The 18,353-nt window shown below is 48.9% G+C and overlaps 1 protein-coding gene and 1 long non-coding RNA gene across 10 annotated transcripts in view; one reads left to right on the forward strand and one right to left on the reverse strand.

Annotated features, from left to right (window-relative positions):
• DLGAP4 (DLG associated protein 4) overlaps nucleotides 1-18,353 on the forward strand; it is a 200,491-nt gene that overhangs the window by 135,850 nt on the left and 46,288 nt on the right. The window contains exon 1 of one of the 9 annotated variants that reach the window (XM_058685504.1): nucleotides 14,833-15,028. The exons of the other annotated variants lie outside the window; for them this stretch is intronic. Coding sequence (XP_058541487.1) covers nucleotides 14,833-15,028 — 196 coding nt within the window. Of the gene's footprint in view, nucleotides 1-14,832; nucleotides 15,029-18,353 lie in introns of those variants that run through there. 9 annotated transcript variants of the gene reach the window in all.
• Nucleotides 68-14,247, reverse strand: LOC131485716 (uncharacterized). The gene is made up of 4 exons (XR_009248975.1): nucleotides 14,129-14,247; nucleotides 12,008-12,157; nucleotides 5,201-5,442; nucleotides 68-405 (listed from the first exon to the last, which is right to left on the reverse strand). It is a non-coding gene; the product is annotated as an uncharacterized LOC131485716 (long non-coding RNA).

The following is an 18,353-nucleotide window of genomic DNA, read 5'->3' on the forward strand; positions in this document are numbered from 1 at the left end:
GTCCTGCATGGCCTGGCACTTTGTGATCGCTTGTGGGCAGGCCTGGGCTATTTTGGAGCTGGCAGGATGTGATATCACTTGGGCGTTTATTTAGACCCGGCTGGGGGGGTGGGGGCTGCGTTCTTGCCAACTTGAGTAATGAAATTTTGCAGGGGGGTGCGGTCTTCTAGGCAGCTGGGCTGTAGGGTTTGTGGCCAGAACTTTGCAGGCCACCAGACTGGGCAGGTGAACAAGGGACTGTGCTGCCTTAGTCTTGCTGAGACTCTCAGGATGACGGGAGAGAGGAGTTGTTCTTGATCTGACCACCCTTGAGTATTTCTTTTGGTGATCTAAGAACTCTGGGCCTTGATTCTGCCGACTTCATGCTGTGAGACCTTTGATCACTCCAAGCCTCAGTTTCTCTATCTGTAGAAAGGGAATAACTGTGCTAGCCCCACTGAGTTGTGAAGATCAATGAAACATCTGTAGACATGATTTGTGAAGTGTCACTGTGTCTTTAAACTGAGCCCCCCCAGAGGGAAAACAGCTTGCCTAGGGTACACAGCTGGTTCGTGGCAGAGCTAGGACAGGGATCCAGCCCCAGACTCCTTACCCAGAGTTCTTTACCCTTCGTTCCATTACCACCTGATTATTCAGGATTACGCCTGCCTTTCCAATAGGGCAGGGAGCAAGCCGTCCCTTATTTATGCTCTGATTCCTGGTTGCTCTTTGTCAGTTTGCAAAGGTAGGCATGTGTGCATAGCTGGATGTCTGTGCTGGGAGACAGTTTGATTTTCCATATTCCATCCCATCGTTTTTTGAGGGTGGGCCCTGTTTGGCCAGTGGCACTTGGGAATAAAGTGAGTCAGTTTGTAGTTGTGAGCCTTTGCTGCTTTTCCTGCTTCTCTGCAGAGTGGGGGAACAAAGGTCCCAAGTAGGAGCGGCCCCACAGACACCAGGAGTCTGCTGTCAAGGGGCCTAGGATGTCTTAGAACTTTGGAGCAGATGAGATCAGCTGTTGTAACACTCTTGTCTTAGAGACCTATAGGGACCTATAGAGGGTTGAGCAAGGACTCCTGGTCCTCTTCTATGACACTGCCTCTCAAGAGGTCACTGTCAGGCTGGTGTCCCTTGCCCACTGGTGTATAATGACCATTTCCAACATCCATTGATCTTTTTACTCTGGGCCCTGTGCTTGACACACTATACAGACTACTTATGATGGGGAGGAAGAAGGGCTTGGTGTTTGGCCTGGAAGTAGGGGATCTGGATTCTGGTCTCCATATCTTACTCTCAGGGAGGCCACTTTCCCCTATGCTTCAGTTTCCTTGTCTGTAAAATGGGAATAATAGTCTTTTGTCCTAAGGCTGATTCTGAAATCACAAAATCCCTAAAGAAATTCTGTGAGGCAGGATGCCAAGGTTCTGTTCCTGGCTGCGGTAAGATGCTGTGCGACTTCAGACAAGTGTCTCTCTCTCTATTTTTCTTTCTGAAAAATGAGGGGGTTGGATGGCATGGGCTTTTTGGTGCTTCCACCTCCAGCATTTGAGGATTCTAAGGTAACTCAAAGGTCACCTATTTGCACCTGCATCTCATCTTACCTGTTAAAGGTGTGCTTGGTCACAGAACTAGAGGGAGAAGGTGTCGAATGCTGCAAGATGTGTGCTGACCATGTGCTGTGGGGTTTCATAGAAGAGAGCTCCTGTCTGGGCAAAAGGTTCAGAAGAGCTTCCAGGAGGAGGCAGTGCTTGAGTTGGGCCTCTATACCAGGCATGTTCTGCCTTTAATACAGATTGTTTCAGAGAGTAGAATTAATGTGGGTTTTAGAGTCATAAACACCTGGTTTTAATTGGTCTCCATCACTCATTCACTGTAATCTTGGGCAGGTTACTTTCTTTGAGCTTCAAGTTTCCTCATCTGGACTCAAGATATTTACACTACAGCATTGTGGTGAGGATTAAGTGAGATTATATGTTTAAAAAACACCTAGTACACCATAGGCACTTAATAAATGTGAACTTTTATCTCCCAATAATATCTGGGTCACTTTTTTCTTTGAGGAAACAAGACAGAGACCCAGCCTCTCCCCACCCACCCCAGGCCTCCCCCTTCCCCCTGGTGTTCAGGTTGAGGTAACAAGGAAAGCACCTGACTGTTGCAATAAATAATAGGAGTAATCCTTTAATCTCTCACTTGCTTTGCGAGGCATTGTGTAATCTGTCAGGTTCTTTCCTGGCCATTGCTTCTCACAACAGTCCTGGGAGGAAGTCAGAAGCCATTGGAGTTCTCTCTGCTTCACAGGTGAATGAAGAATAGGGGGCCCAGAGAGGGACAGGAACCTGCTCAGGGTCCCACAGCATGGCAGTGTCAGAGTGGGCTTGAGCGTAGCCCTCTTGACTTTTCTTCTTCCGCAGCTTTGCTCCATATTTATCGCTTCTGCCTCATAGCCTGTCCCTCAGGCCTCCTTCTCTGGGTCTGGTATCTGTTCTGCAAGGAGGGTTTGCTTGACTTTTCCTCAGCCCCTGAGCTCTTCTCAAACTTAAACAGGACTAGCTTTAGGCTGGGTGGAGACTGAGTCACCATCTTCCCTGGCTGTGTCATCCTGAGCAGCAAGTAGACACACCCAGAGGGCCAGAGACTTGCTGGTTGTAGACAACAGCATGGCAGGCTTTCCTCCCAGAAGTTCAGATTGGCTCAGGAACGTCTCTCTTTGGGCTTTTAGGGAACGGCTGCAGCGGTGGCTCCCAGGGATCTGGAAGCATGAGCAGCATTGAACAGTTGTTGCCTGGCCTTTCCTGCCCCAAGCCTTTATTTTTGCTGTACCCTCCCTGTGGTGCCCTCTCTTCCCGTAGAGGCCCACATTGTCAAATGCTGCCACCTCCTCCAGGAAGTCTCTGAAACAGACTGTGAATTCTGTCCCAGGTCCATACTTGTAGAAAAGTGGCCGTTGCTGAAAAGTGGTCACTTCACCTCTCTGCACCTCAGTTTCCTTATATATAAAATTTAGGTCTCTTAGCTTTATAAAGTTTGGGTTCCCCAGAGAGTCTTCTTTGGCAGGTGTAGGGGCAGGAGTCAGCTGTTCAAACCTGATGCTGCTCTGATGCTGAGAGCCTGTGGGCTGCACTCTGGGAAAAGCTGAACTGAGCGTTTCCTGGGTTTGTATCACAGCTTGGCTTGTCCCCCACTGCGTGACCTTGGATTGATCAAGTTTTTGTACCTCAGTTTTCTTCTGTCATGTTGGGATGGAAACCCCTTCCTCACAGGTTGCTGTGAGGATAAGAACTTCTGTGGTAAAGGCCCCTTAAGAATAAGGAACTTGATGCTACAGTGCCATTTACCAGGTGCCAGGGACTGTGTTAAATGGTTTGTGGCATCATCTCACCGTATTATTGCAGCAATCCTATGACGCAGATACCATTATTATCCTCATTTTACAGGTGAGGAAACTGGCTCCTCCTCATCTTTGTTTTGGGCAGGATTTGTTGTTTCCAGAAGCAAGTTACCCTTCCCTTGCTTAGCCCTGGCAGCAGACACTGTCAGACCTGGCCAGGGTGAGGGCTGTGGAATTGAACACTTAGACAGGAACGCAGTCCTGTCATCAACAGGAATTTAATGAGGTTGATGAGGTGTGCAGTCTCATCACCTCTCAGATTCCTGGATTTCCCAGTCCTGGCTGTGGCTGCCTCTCCTCCCTCCACCTGTGTTGGAATCAGCTGGTTCCTCACCCACCCACTCCTGGGAACCAAGGCTATCTTAAAGACAAATAATATCCATATTCTACAGCTAAAAGATTGTTTCTTGTTTCTCAGCGAAGAAGCAGGCCCAGGTAAGGGTAAGGACAGGGATGTGCCTAGGATCCCAAAATAAGACCATGCCAGGGCTGGACAAGAACCATGGCCCTGCCTGCCCACCTAGGTCACCATTTCTGTGTATTGCTGGCCTAGGTCACCCGGTGGAGAGTGGGAACACTGAGGTTTGGTTTGGGGAGTTAAGTTTCCTCATAGGACAAAAGGGGGAGAAATGGTCCCAAGTGGAGCTAGACTTGGCTCAGCCTGGAGCCAGATGGGCTTGGAAAGCACTTTCTGACCAGGGCCCTGTCCTCCCAGCCCTGGGCTGGGCTCTGAGAGGCTGGGAAAGAACAGACAGGGCCTCTGCACTTGGGAACTTATGGTCTGACAAGGGAGACAAGGCCTACAATTATGAGAGACTGTGTGACAGTCTGTAATTAAGCGTCTGCTGAAGAAAAGCATTGTTTGGGAAGGAAGAAGTGAGTGTGTGCCAGAGGAAACAAGAGCCCTCTTGAAGGGGGCTGGATTTGCAGAGACAGAGGGTGGGGCTGACATTCTAGCGAATGGTTTGTGCAAAGGCAGAGGTGCGGAGGCTGGAAGGTAAGCATGTATTTAGGGAAAGGGTGAGTAGACCAGTTTTGCTGATGCATCAGGGCTCTGGATGAAAAATCTGGGAGGGGCCAGGAAGTTGTAGGCAACATTGGACATCAGCTGAAAAGCAGAGGCTTTGGGGAGCCATGGAAATTTTAGACCAGGGGTAGCACAACTCCCCCCCCCCCCCCCCCGCCAACCCTCCGCCAAGAAGGTGAATCAGGCTGAATGAATTGGAATGAATGAAAATGATGACAGAGAGGAAGCATTGCAAGAATTCAGCTGAAAGAAGAGGGTGAGGTTTGGGTGGAGCCCATGGGATGGGAAAGGACATATAGGGTAGCAGGGGGTGTCGTGCTCTCTCAAGAGAGCCTGTCTGGGGGTTTGATGGCCCAGGGGGAAAGATGTTGGGTGTTGCTGCTTTGGGGGAGGAAATAACAATCTGAGCAAATTGCTTATATAGCTGCAATGTGCCAGGCTCTGTGCCAGGGCCTCCATGGGTGCTGTCGAAAATCCTTACACCAAGCTGGAGGCAAAAGGACTTACTGACCTCCTTTTACAGATAAGGAAAATGGGGCTCAGACCCAGGGCTGACTGTCTGCATACTCTGACTCTTACCACAGTTCAGCTCTGCTTCTTGGAAAAGAGACTCTTACTATCAGGGTTCCAGGAATCTGAATCTTCTTGCCTGTTGAATTGGGGGCACACAAATACATCCCCTAAAGCCTATAAGCCCTTACTCTCTAAAGATCAGGAAAGTCGGGGCTGGTGCCAGTTTAGAATTTCTTCAAGGTAGGAGAGTCAGGGAAGTGAGGGGCCTTCACATCATCAGTTTTACTCACCAGGCTGTGAGCAGCCTCCAGAGTTGGACTTCATATGTGTCTAGTCCAACGGTGGCTCGTCCGTGACTGGGTTCATTGGGATTCTCAGCCAGCTGCCACTAGAGAGGGTGTTCCCTGGCCCAGCCAGAGGAATCAGCCACCCACAAAGACAGGAGGGGACTTGTCCCAAGTTGCTCTTGACACTGGAGAGCCAGGTGATGGAGCCCAGTTCCCATTTCGCAGGCTGCAGCCAAGGATACTTCCTGGGCAGAGAGAAGGAGAAGGGAACTGGTACTTAACGAGCAGCTTCCATGGGAGGCAGCAACGGGTAGGTCCCACTGCACAGCTAGGAAACTGATGGCTTGGCCAATCATTCTCCTCCTCTGTGTGTCCCCCTGAGCTGGACCTTGGGTCATGAGGCAGAGCAACCACATGGCAGGCACATCCTCTGTGCTCTGCTCACTCCCCTTCTTCTTTGCCTCCCTGGGAGGTAAACACCCCCAGGACCCATATGCCAGTCTACTTTGGCAAATGTTCTCTGAGCCCAACTATATACAAGATATGATTGTAACTGCACCCATCTTTTTCATACCAAAATCTAGACAAAGGTTTTGATGAGGGATTTTTGTTCTGCTTCTGAATAGACACAGCCTCTTGTGAGAAAATACTCAGACATTGGAACAGTGGACTAGAGCAAGCAGCCTGTACTGTCGCTTTCAATTGTAGTAATTCATTTGATTAATGCTTTACCATTTGCCCCATGGTTTCTCACAAATTTGACCATCCATACATATATTCATTCTTTTTCTTTTGTTTTCCACGTGTTGGTTCTGGATCCTTAATATTTGTTTAGCCTATTTTTGATTTGCAAAGTACTTTCATCCACTTTATCTCAGTAGATCTTATACACCTCTGGGAGGTCATTACTATTCTTGTTCTCCTTGTTTTCCAGAAAGTGACTTGACCAAGGTTACTCTGGGATTCACTGGCTGAGCTGTTCATTCATTCAACAAATATTTAAGTGCCTGCTGAGTGCCAGGCAGCGAGCTGGCCTTGTCACTACAGTGGCAAGCAGAGCAGTCTTAAGAGACTTAGTCACTCACCTCCCAGAGTGCACAGTATCACTGAGGTCTAGCCAGGATTTACCCCAGCACTCCTGACCCGCACCCTGGACTCTTTCCACTGCAGACCCCTGTAATTTGGGCTTGTGGCTTAGATCTAGATTGTTGTAGTCTGTGAGCCCTGAGCCTAGAGCATTGTGGAAAAGCAAGCCAAGGCAGCAAATTTCTGCAAACTGAACTTCAAAAGTGACAAAAGAGGTCTTCAGTCATGACTTAATTAACAAGAAGGTGAGGAAGGGCATCTCAGCAGAAGGCCATCTGCTCCTTCTCCTGGGGGACAAGGGGTGGGGGAGTTGCCCAAGGGCTGCTATACTCAACATCCTGGCCTGAATTTTCTCCAGCTTCCAAATATTTAATTACAGTCTGCACAGGTGTGGAGCCCTATGGCCATGTGCTGAGCTGGGGACCCTCTCTTGCCTCCTTTAATATTAAATGAGATGAAATAAAGGCAGATCCTAGAATTTCATGCCTAGAAAGGACTCTGGCCCAGCCCCCTCAGGTCTCATGAGTGGGAACCAAGCATTAGAGAGGAAGGGACTTGGTAGGATCCCATTTTGAAAGAAATAATCCTTCCTCTTCCCATCTTACCAGCCTTACATAATAATTTCCCTATTGCTCCCTGTAGGAGCTCTCTCTTAGCTGAACCTGTTCCACAGTCAAGCCATATTCACATCTTCCCTATGCCTTAAGACCAAGTTTTTTATGAGTCTGACATTTTCCCCCTGCCCAGAGCCCTATGATGTCCAGGCTGCCTCCATCTACTGTCAGAGGCTGACCACCTGTTCTACAAGGCTAGACCAGTAGAGGCTAGGCCTCAAAATCCAGATGCCTGGGCCCTGAGACACACAAGAGGTTTCTTTGGGTGCATTTTGCTAGAGTTATTTTTATGTGTAGAAATTACATTTTTATTGAAAAAGCAATTTGTGTATGTGGCTAAACTTTCAAACTTTGTAGAAAAAAGTGCCCAATTAAAAATTAGGGTCTCTCCCACCTCCATTCCTCAGTGATCACTGGGAACAGTCTTGATGTTTCCTTCCAGAAATACTCTTCATATATGGGCAGCTATGTCAATAGCATCCTTTTTTATTACACAAATGGTGGCATATTCTCTGCCTACAGCCTGCTGTTTTGTGCTTTGTCTTCTTCACACAAGTCTAACTATGTTGTAGATGTACACAGGTCCATGGCCTCCTTTTCCGTGACCATGTGACAGTCTGTCAGTGGATGGACCACCAGCTGTTTGTCCAGTCCTCTGCTCAAGGACATTTAGGTTGTTTCCAGTGTTGCTGCTGTGAGCATTGCTGCAGCGAGCACCCTTCCCCACACGTACGTATGCCTGCATGTATGCCTGTGGAGCTGTGGGAACCATTCCTGCAAGTGAAATTGTTGTTGCAAAGAGTCTATGCACCTAAAATTTTGCTAGATGTTTTTAAAAATGTTTTTTTAATGTTTATTTACTTTTGAGAGAGAGAGAATGCACGAGTGTGAGTGCAGGAGGGGCAGAGAGAGAGGGAGACACAGAATTCAAAGTAGGCTCCAGGCTCTGAGCTGTCAGCACAGAGCCTGATGCAGAGCTTGAACTCATGAACCGTGAGATCATGTCCTGAGCTGAAGTTGCACGCTTAGCCAACTGAGCCACACAGGTGCCCCTGCTAGATGTTTTTGAATTACCTTCTTTTGCATTCTGAAAATATGTATTTTTTAAAAAGCACTCTACCTCCCCTGGATTCAAATTCATTTCCTTGGTTGAGAACAGACTTTTCCAGTTCAGCCCAGACAGGGGAAGGGGGTTGGCCAGTGTCACCCAGTAGTCCTCAGCCAATGATGTATTTCCAGAGTAAGGTGCTGATGGAAGGAAGTGAGAAATGAAGGGAAGAAATGGGCTGGAGGGGTGACAAGATGGGGCCAGGATTGGGTGGAGGGAATTCTGTTGTAGGTACCTTGGGACCTGTTTATGACTTGGTCTCCAGGGAGAAGCATCCTCCCTCCCACACTGTATCCTCCTTCCTATGTTTCTCTGGCTTGGGCTGCACCTGCTTGGCAGCTGCTGGGCCAGTGAACTCATTTATTCAGCAAATATTTACTGAGCTCCCGAATACCGGTGCAGGCTTGGCCACTATGTCCCTGCCCTTCTCTGACCCTCAATTTTCTTCATCTGAAAAATGGGGAGGCTCATCCATACCTTTCTCATGTCACGAGGCTAGTGGGAAAATTTGGTAAACCAGCCAGTGGGGAAACCCCATAAAACAGATTATAGTGGTCTTAGCTAGACACTGTGCCAGGCACCCTGGAGTCACTGAGTCTGATGTTTGGACCAGTCCTGAGTAGGCTACCGTCAGTCTTAATAGATGGCTGGGGCAACTCTTGGTGGGTGTCTCCAATTGCTATGCCAGGACAGAGTCAGGCTCATGCCTAGGATGAATTTGATTTGCCCCAGGATGCTGGAACTCCAGGGCCTGCTCAGGATGAAGGTGATTGGGTGACAGGCGAGGAAGAGGTAATCAGGGAGACCAGGAGGGTCCCCATGCTGCTGCCAGTTTTGCCTCCTCTGAGCCAACAGGAAGGTCCTTTAGAGTCCCCCACAGGGCATTTCTGCCACTCCCTTTCAGCCTTCAGCAGTGGTAGGATGAAGAAGGGGAAGTTCTATAATTTTTCCAGTTTAAAATGACTAGTTTAAAATCACCAGCCTAGTTCCTTCCTCCCATTTTATCAATGGGAAAACTGAGGCCTGGAGTTGGTCTCCTCCCAGGTGTCCCAGTGAGTGGGCAGCCTTATTGGGATTAGAACCCAGGTGTTCAGCCCTCCCAGGCCTTAACCCTCACTGTCTTTCCCACATCGTCCCAGTCTTTAGTTTCACTTTGGGGTTAAAACCCAAAGTGAAAGAAAAAGGCAAAGCAGGAAGCAGCTGCTTTCATTCAGACCCAGCCCAGGCTGGGACTGGCCCTGGGGGACCCAGGCCGAGCTGGCCTTTTCTCCCTCTTGCTCTGGAGGCCCTGGGGAGGTGGAGGGGGGTGGGGCAGCAGGGTCCAGCTGGGAGAGGCGCCAGGCTACAGACAGGCAGTGGCGTTCTGGCCTGTGCTGTCTGGGAGACGGCCAGTCCGACGAGTTTCCTGGTGACAGCCTCACCCGGGTGTGGCCCCAGGTGAGGAGCTACTACCTTTTAAACTCCCGTCCTGGAGCAGGGCTGAGCTGGGCTTATGCTGGCCTGGGAAAGAAATCCTGGCTTCCCAAATCCAGCTTCCACAGAACAGTCCCATTCTCCCTGAAGGTAAGAGCTAGGGCCCTGTCTCTACTGTGAAGACTTTTAAACTTTTGGTCACTTTGGGGCAGGTATTTACCTCAACTCCTGGCAGCTTCTTAAGGACCCAGATGGCCTGAAAGCCTTTCTACCCTGGTTCTAGTCCCAGTCTCAAGAACTTGGAAAGGACAGAGGTTGGGGGAGCAGGAGCCATGGCTTCTCCTGAGTGTTTAGGTAACTTCAGGCAAGATCCTCTCCCCTCTGGGTTTCAGATTCCCCATTTGTTTCTTGGCAGGAGGAGCTCTTTCTAGCTCTGCCGTTCAGTTGAATCAGTTTTGATCCCTTGGAAGCTAGGGAGTATCTTAACACCTGATTTGGTTGGCCTGTATATTTCAAAGATTAGCTGGGTTCTTAAGTTCCTGTGCTTTTTCTAAGAAAATTCTCAGCCTTGCCAGAGCAGATATGGTATCAATTTTGTTGCTCAACAAATAACAATTTCAGTGTACTTCTCTTCTCTGCACAATCACGGGGTCCCCAAGCACAAAGCCATTTTGGTTCAAGTCCACTCCCTGAGGGCTCACGCCGAGCACATGGTAGGTGATCAGGTAGGCCTAACTGTGTTAAGGCTGAGCCAGGCACTGGGGGAGAAGCCCACACCCCAGAAGTCTCACAGACCTGTAGTTAAGATCCTGGCTCTAGTGACATACTGCTGGAGTTTAGATCCTGGGCTGCCACCAAGAGCTGTGAGACCTTGGGCAAGTTGCTTAACCTCTCTAGACCTCAGTTTTTTCATTTGTAAAATAGAGATGATAATATTACCTGGCATTAGTCTCAGCATGTGGACAAGAGAAAGAATGTGTGTAAACCACTGAGCACAGTATCTGGTACAGAGGAACCACTTAAAAAATGTTAGCTGCTGCTGTTATTGATACTCAGGGGGAGAGAGAAGACTTGAAATAGCTAAAGACTGTCCATGTCCCGTGCCTGGAAAGATGTAGGTGGACTAGATGTGGTGTTTGGAGGGATATCAAGTTTTGTCTGCCAAGTGCAGTGCTCTGATGGGGACTCTGGAGTGAATTGAGGCAGGCTTTAGAGAGAGGGTGACCTTCAAAACCTCAAAAGCTGGGTAGGATCCAGGTGGTGGAGATTTTGAGAGGAAGATACCCTGGGGTCTGGGGGTGCTGTGGGTAGGGGAGGGGAAGGGAATCAGGGAGGAATGGCAGGGGTTGGCTGCCCAGGGCCAGGAGAGCTGAGATCAAGCTAGAATGCCTGCTGAGGGCCATCAGAGTCAACTAGGCACTCAGAGCCAGGGTTTGTCTCTGAAGGGTCATCACTCCTTGAACCAGTTTCCTGCTGGGACCTATTATTGAGTGTGGTGTGAATAGATATGATAGTTCCAGCTTCTCCTGGAACTTTCTTGCCTTCCCAGGCTTCGTGCGCTTCATGATATGGTGTTGCCCTGCACAGGGGTGTGGTAGCAGTCCACAGGTGTCTGCCTGCCTGGGGACAGTTTGGCCTGGGGTAGCATAGGAAGAGTGGAACTTGGCTGACAGCACCTGTAACAGCAGGCTGCCTCTGCTACTGCTGCCCCAGCAGTTTCCACAAAGGGGGCGCGCATAACAAGTGTATGGAGACACTCATTAGAAGAGGGTTTGGGTTCATCCCAGCCAATTCCTCCCTCCTCACAAGCCAACCTCCAAACAACCACCCCCTCTCTTTCCAAAGAGTCAGCCATTCTTGTGCTCAGAGTGCCAGGGGTGAGCCAGAGGAGGGTAGGGAACAGTTCAGACTTGGTCTCTTTCCTCAAGGAGCTTCCATTCAGCTTGGAGTCCCCATCCAAGAAGGTGACAAATATACAAGATACTCTCTGCTTGTGATAAAGAGCCTTGAGGGGCGCCTGGGTGGCGCAGTCGGTTAAGCGTCCGACTTCAGCCAGGTCACGATCTCGCGGTCCGTGAGTTCGAGCCCCGCGTCAGGCTCTGGGCTGATGGCTCGGAGCCTGGAGCCTGTTTCCGATTCTGTGTCTCCCTCTCTCTCTCTGCCCCTCCCCCGTTCATGCTCTGTCTCTCTCTGTCCCAAAAATAAATAAAAAAAAAAAATTGAAAAAAAAAAAAAAAAAAAAAAGAGCCTTGAAGGAAACAAATAGGTGCTGAGAGGGAACTGAGGATGGGGAGGGCATGTCAGGGAAGGTGAGGTGACCAGTGGGAAAGAGGAAGTCAGGGGCAGATTGGGAACAGCAGGGCTCAGGACCCTCAGGTAGAAAGTGTTTAGCATATTGAGGGAATAGGGAGAGGTTCTGTTATATCTGGAATGGTCTGCAAGGTCAGGCAGGGCCTCATCAGTCTCCGTGACCTTGTTTGCTCTGAAGCAAACAGCTTTCTTGCCCTGTAGGAGCCAGAGCGTCAGTGAATCAAGAGGTGTTGTTGTTTTTGTTTTTTTAAATTAACATCAGAACTCCCAAATACTGACCTTCTGATTGGTTTTCATACTGATCCTAAGTCCTCAAGAAAAGGGTTCTTCAGCACTCCCTATTTATTGCTAATTTCCTTTCACATACCACCTCATGGTTCACAGGTTTTGTCGCTTCTGTTGGCAGCTTGTTGCAGGTTGCAGTTATTGCTGTTTTTAGAGGTAATACAACAGAAAGGTTAAGTGACTTGCCCAAAGTCACACAGCTTAATCAAGATTTGAAGGTTTTTTAAATTTTTTTAATTTATTTTTTAATGTTTTTCTTGATTTTTGAGACAGAGAGAGACAGAGCATGAGCAGGGGAGGGGCAGAGAGAGAGGGAGACACAGTCTGAAGCAGGCTCCAGGCTCTGAGCTGTCATCACAGAGCCTGATGCGGGGCTCGAACTCATGGAGTCTGAGATAATGACCTGAGTGAAGTCAGACGCTCACCCGACTGAGCCACCCAGGCGCCCCAAGATTTGAAGTTTTGGTTCACTGTTCTTTTTATTCTACCACGCTACTTCTGTGTAAGAAGGCCAAAGCAGAAGTTTCTATTTTTAGCAAGGTTGCAACTCTAAAATGATCACAGTTAAAAAGTGTCGTATGGGGCTCCTGAGTGGCTCAGTTGGTTGAGCATCCAACTCTTTATTTCAGCTCAGGTCATGATCTCACGGTTCGGTTCATAAGTTCAAGCTCTGCATCTGGCCCTGCGCTGACAGCATGGAGCCTGCTTGGGATTCTCTCTCTCCTTCTCTCTCTACCCTTCATCTGTGTCTACCCACTCTCTCTCTCTCTCAAAATAAATAAACTTGAAAAGTTTTGGTATGGAATGCCATAATAGTAATTGTGTCCAGGTGATGAGATTAGAATGACCTTTTTTCCCTTATCTTCTACAATGTTATTTATAGTTCATTCTTTTTTTTTTTTTTTTTTTTTTAAAGAGAGAAGTGTGCATGGGCGCAGGGCAGGAGCAGAGGGAGGGAGGGAGAGAGAGAGAAAGAGAGAGAGAGAGAGAGTATCTTAAGCAGCCTCTGTGGCGATGCAGGGCTCCATCCCAGGCTTGTGGGATCGTGACCTGACCCAAAATCAAGAATCAGATGCTCAACCAACTGAGGTGCCCCTGAATTCTTTCTTTTTATTTCCCTTTCTTGAATATCAGGAAGGAGATTGTAGGCAGATTATAGATCAGCCCCTTCTCACAAACACATTTAACTCAAAGTTGAAATTTTAAACATTCATGTTATAAGTTTTTAAAAATTTTTTTTTTACATTTATTTATTTATTTTTGAGAGACAGAGACAGAGCACAAGTCGGGGAGGGGCAGAGAGAGAGAGGGAGACACAGAATCCAAAGCAGGCTCCAGACTCTGAGCTGTCAGCACAGAGCCCGACGCAGGGCTGAGATCATGACCTGAGCCAAAGTCAGACACCCAACCAATGGAGCCACCCAGGTGCCCCTCATGTCATAAGTGTTTTAAATATTTTACTTTGTGACTTTTGGATTTGGGGTGTAAAACAGCAAGTTGATATTTGGGGCTTATTGGTAGAGAATTCCTCAGTAGACTCCTCACTAGCCTCCCCTTTTTAAAAAATTGGGATAAAATGCACATAACAATTTACCATCTTCCCTATTTTTAAGTGTACAGTTCAGTGTCATTAAGTACACTCACATTATTTTACCACCATTCTTCTCCAGAACTCTTTTCATCTTGCAAAACTGAAATTCTTCACGCGTTAAACAACCGCTGTCCATTCCTCCGTCCACCCAGCCCCTGGCGGCAACCACCATTCTACTTTGTCTCTGAATCCAACCACTCTGGGGGCCTCATTCACAGGCCCATTTTAAGAGGATATATTGGAAAGGGGGTAATATCTCTGAATAATTAAGTCTTTGGGTGGTGATTAATTCTCCCAGTTAATGCACACTGCAACTCACAGTTTTATGTGCTCATGTTCCAGCATAGTTGTTAAAAGACTGATCATCTCCTGGGAGGGCTTTCTCCACACAGGTGGCCTTGGTTCCAAAGCCCATGGTGGCTGCATGGAGCCTAGCCACAGCCCCCCTGTGGAAGTGGAATAATAGGACGGGGAAGGCTGTGGATTTAATTAAAGGACGCAGGCACAGTTCCTTAACTACTTACTTGCTGTGGGATTTGGGCCAAGTCTGTCCACCTCTGTCAGCCTCAGCTTCCTCCTCTGAGAAATGGGACAAATACTTCTGTCATGTGGACATCCCAAAATCGGTGAGACAGATAATGGACTTCCTTGTGCAGTCTTGAGGATCCTAGCACCGTGTTCAAATGTGGTTAAAGGCAAGGCAAATCGGGCTCCTGATCCCCATTTTACAGAAGAAGCAGGGACTTAGAAGTGACTGGCCCGAGGTCATTCAGCACTTAAGTGACCACATGAGGCTGAAAACCAGCCACCCTCACAAATTGCAGCTGTTGAGGGTTCCTTATTGGTCAGTCTTTTGAGGGTGAGGAGACTGTGAAACAAATAGTTGCTTTCCTATCTTACTGGATTTTAAACATTGCCCAAGAAACTCTGTTGTTGATGGTCCTACAGGGGAGGATGAGGGGTTAAGGTTTTCAGTGGGGAGTCAAGGACAGTGATTCTGCATCATGGGAATAGAGCATTCCTGTGGTGATCATCTGGCCCAGGGACAACAAATACCTTGCTCTTTGCAGTTACTTCCCATACTAGGCCCATGGCGGTCAGCATCAGTCAATCCCAGTGTTCCCACTGAGCCCGGACACAGCGTCAGAATCCTTCTTAACACAGGCGGGTACTACCAGTCAACGAGAAGTAGCACACTCAGTGCAACCTGTGCCATTTCCAACGTAGTATGCTCCCCAGCTTTTACAGATGTGCAGCAATCCTGGCAGGGGAAGGGACTGTTTCAGGGGCAGGTGATGTCACAGGTCTCTTTGTGAGAGTGGAAAAGGGTCTGGCAGGACAGCGCAAAGCCTGGGGAGGTGTGATGAGTATGCTTGCAAAAACATCGAGGCACAGTAGCTCCCAGAGGGGTAGAAGCTGTCAAGGTAAAGTCCACTTTCTTCAGCCCTTGGGTGCTGGTTTGGGCTTGAGGTCTTTGTGGAGGTGCGCTCTAGTGAGACTCTACCAGCAGCAGGAGAAGACCGAACTTGTGTTTCTACAGCGGCTTCTAAGCTTTGTAGGATTTTGTGTGGCAGTCTGGCTTGTCATGAAGTTGTGTTTTTACTACTTGTCATACCGGATGCTGTGAAGTTTGGGTTCTGGAGATTGAAACCTGTAGGGTTTGCACTCACTTAACAGATAACACATGATTTGCCATGTGACGCTGAGCAGGTCCCTCAACCTCTCTGAGCCTCCATTTCTTCAGCAGCACAAGGGGAGATGGTGAGAACATCTCCTCGTTGGGATCAAATATAAGATGCAGGTGTAAGGACCTCGGACAGTGACTGGGCCACTGCAGTAGCCACCGATTCCTGAGCAGACAATAAATACCACTGGTAATTATGAGTATCAGCCACTAATATTCACCTACTTCTTACACTGCCATTGTGGGGGCAGGGTTCTGTGGGCAGGGTGGGTGACCTTCACTTGGGTAGGTGTTCTTTCAAAGAGATCTTCCCAAATGTTACCATATTGTGCTTTCAGAGGTGGTTGGGAGAAAAATCGAGTAGGGAGGGCTATGGGGGCGTGAGGAGGACTTGTAGTCACGCTGTAGTCACGACTTGTCCCAGCGCCTCTGTCTCCTGCTTGCCAAGTCACTTCTTACAGATTTTTCTCTACTTGCTGTGTCCTCACAGTCTTCTTCCAGGGGGAAGGCCCTGAAGGTCTGTAGTAGTTTTGGGGTAAAGTCAGAAGCAGGGTCCTACCTCCTAAGTGTCAGCAGACATTTGCCTGGGCACCTTTTCTGGGCTGAAGTTGAGGTTACAGGGATGGAAACCACATAGTCACTGCCTTCAGGGGGCTCAGGGTCTAAAGGGAGAAGCAGAAAAGCAAACAGGCCTATAAAACAGTGTGGTGGCGAGGGCCAGTAGCACATCTAAACATGGGACGTTGACCCAGCAAGGGAGCCAGGATGGAGCTGGAGCCCGTCAGGGAAGGCTTCTTGGAGGGAGTAATGCTGGAGCTGAGATCTGGAGGAGGAGGCAGAACGAGGGAGGAGGTAGGGTGTTGCAGTCAGGGAGCAGCCAGTGCAAAGTCCCGGAAGCTGAATAATTAAGCTGTGACCTGTGTTGGCTTAAAGAGGGTGCAGAGAGAGTGGTCACCACCCAAAACTATCAGATGGTGATGCAGGTGTGGCATGGAGAGGGTGGACGGCTGTGGGTCCTCAGGGCACTGAATCTTCCTGCCCCAGCCCTTGGCCTGAGGAGTGCCTTGGTGGGGCTGGGATTGGGCAACAGCTATGTGGGACTCCATCAAGCCCTTTCCCACCTACCTACTCCAGACCCCCTCACAGCCATCCCAGGGCAGTGGGCAGGGCAAGTCCGTGTTGTTGACATTTTATGGATGAGAGAAACTGAGGCCCAGGAGCCTAAGTGGTGCGGTGAGTGAGTGCAGAGCCAGTGCTCACACGCTCAGACTCCTAGTGCACAGCTGCTCTCGTAGCTCAGAAGCAGATATGTCGCGGGGGAGGGGTGGCAAGTGTGGGCCAATCTCCTTTCCTGAGGATGGGTTTGTTATCTCAGGTAGGGCCTCTGTGCTGCTAGTTTTCCCAGAGGAAGTCGTTTTAAGCCCCATCTGTACCAAGGCCCTGGTGTTAGTCCTCACATCATTTCCCTTGTAGCTAGGCTGAATGAACATTCTCCTGTGTCTTTTTGCTTATTGATAACGATTCTCTGGATGCAAAAAACAAAACAAAAAAAGTTTGAGGTATGAATGTCACACACACACACACAAATGCTGTCTGATGTCACATCCAGAACTGGGTGTGAAATAGGAGGGCAAAGAGAGGACAAATATCTCAGGCTTGGATGGAATCTGAAAGGTCACACCCACGAGGGCTTGTGTCTTCTCCCAGCAGCCATCATGCCTGTGTGTAGCCTAGCTGAACCCTCCTGGGCAGCTCTGCCCTTTAGAAAGTGCCTCCTTATAATGCGACATGTTTCCCCTCAACAACCTCACCTTCCTGTCTCCACTCTGGTTGTAGTGTGATAACCTGGAGCACATATATGTGTGACAGTCTTCTAGATATTTGAAGATAGTAGCCATACTTTTCTGAATTGGCTTTCTTTTCCAGACCACTATCCCAGTCTCTCCCAGCTCTCCCTCACGTTGAACTAGACATGACTCATGGTGCACGTGTATCATACCCCACTTGTGGCATATCTTTGACAGACATCACTAATCAGTCACAGCACTCTTGTTCAGTCAGTCCCTGGCTTTCTCACGCAGTGCTCCATGTGGCAGTGTTCCATGTGGCTACGCCCAGGAGGCATTTCTTTGCCACCTCGGCATTTTAGTGCGAGTTTCTTCAGGACAAGGACTTACTCATCCTGGATCCTGCTGCCCGGGACCCAATGTGTGGCTTCCCTGCTGTAAAATAACCATTTGTCATAACAGGATGGATTTGTCACAGTGGGAATTCTCCCCACACAGGTTGCCTTTTTCTCATCGGGTTCCATTTGGTCAATGCCTCTTGTCCAGAATTGCCAACATTACCCACAATGTTATCCGGAGTTCAGTGGGGCTGCACCCTGCCCTGGTCCTTTCTCTGTTAGTGCAGCCTCACACCGTGTCTGTGGTCAGCTGGAGTCGCTAAGGCATTTTTCCACATGTGCTGCTTTCTTACGTAACTGTCTAACTTGGGATCAAAATCTTAATATAAGCTCTGAGGACTAGGCCCTCTCCCTTCTTAGGTCTCTGGCACCAGGGCAGGCAACATTGCTAGTGCTGACCTGACCTGAACTCAAGGTTTTCCCCATTCAGTTCTGTACTGTTTCATCCCATCTCTCAGCTGCCCAGGGTTCCTGGCTCTGATTCTGTCACCTGATATGCCACCTGTCACAGTGAATGAGCCTGTTAACACCTTTTTTCTATTCTGGGATCCTCTTGGTCATTCAGAATGATGAAAGAGGCCAACAATCCAGGTGCGCAGAGCAGCAGTGTCTGGCTCTACACACAGGACACGGGGGCCTGTGACAGCCTGTAAAAAGCCAGGCTTCTGTGACCCATCACCAGGGTTTGACGTCAGCCCTCCAGAAGTGAGGGTGTTTGGTTTTTTTTTTAAGGCATTTTCTAAGTAGTACTTCCCAGACTGGGCCCCTGAGACCTTGGAAAGGCAACAGTGAGTTTCACATGCTAGAGACCATATTTGAAAAGCCAAACCTTGGATTCTCCACCCCAGCTCCCCACTCCCCACCAGGCCAGACAAGAGGC

This window comes from Neofelis nebulosa, chromosome 9 (assembly GCF_028018385.1).
Source record: "Neofelis nebulosa isolate mNeoNeb1 chromosome 9, mNeoNeb1.pri, whole genome shotgun sequence".
NCBI classification, from domain to species: Eukaryota; Metazoa; Chordata; class Mammalia; order Carnivora; family Felidae; genus Neofelis; species Neofelis nebulosa.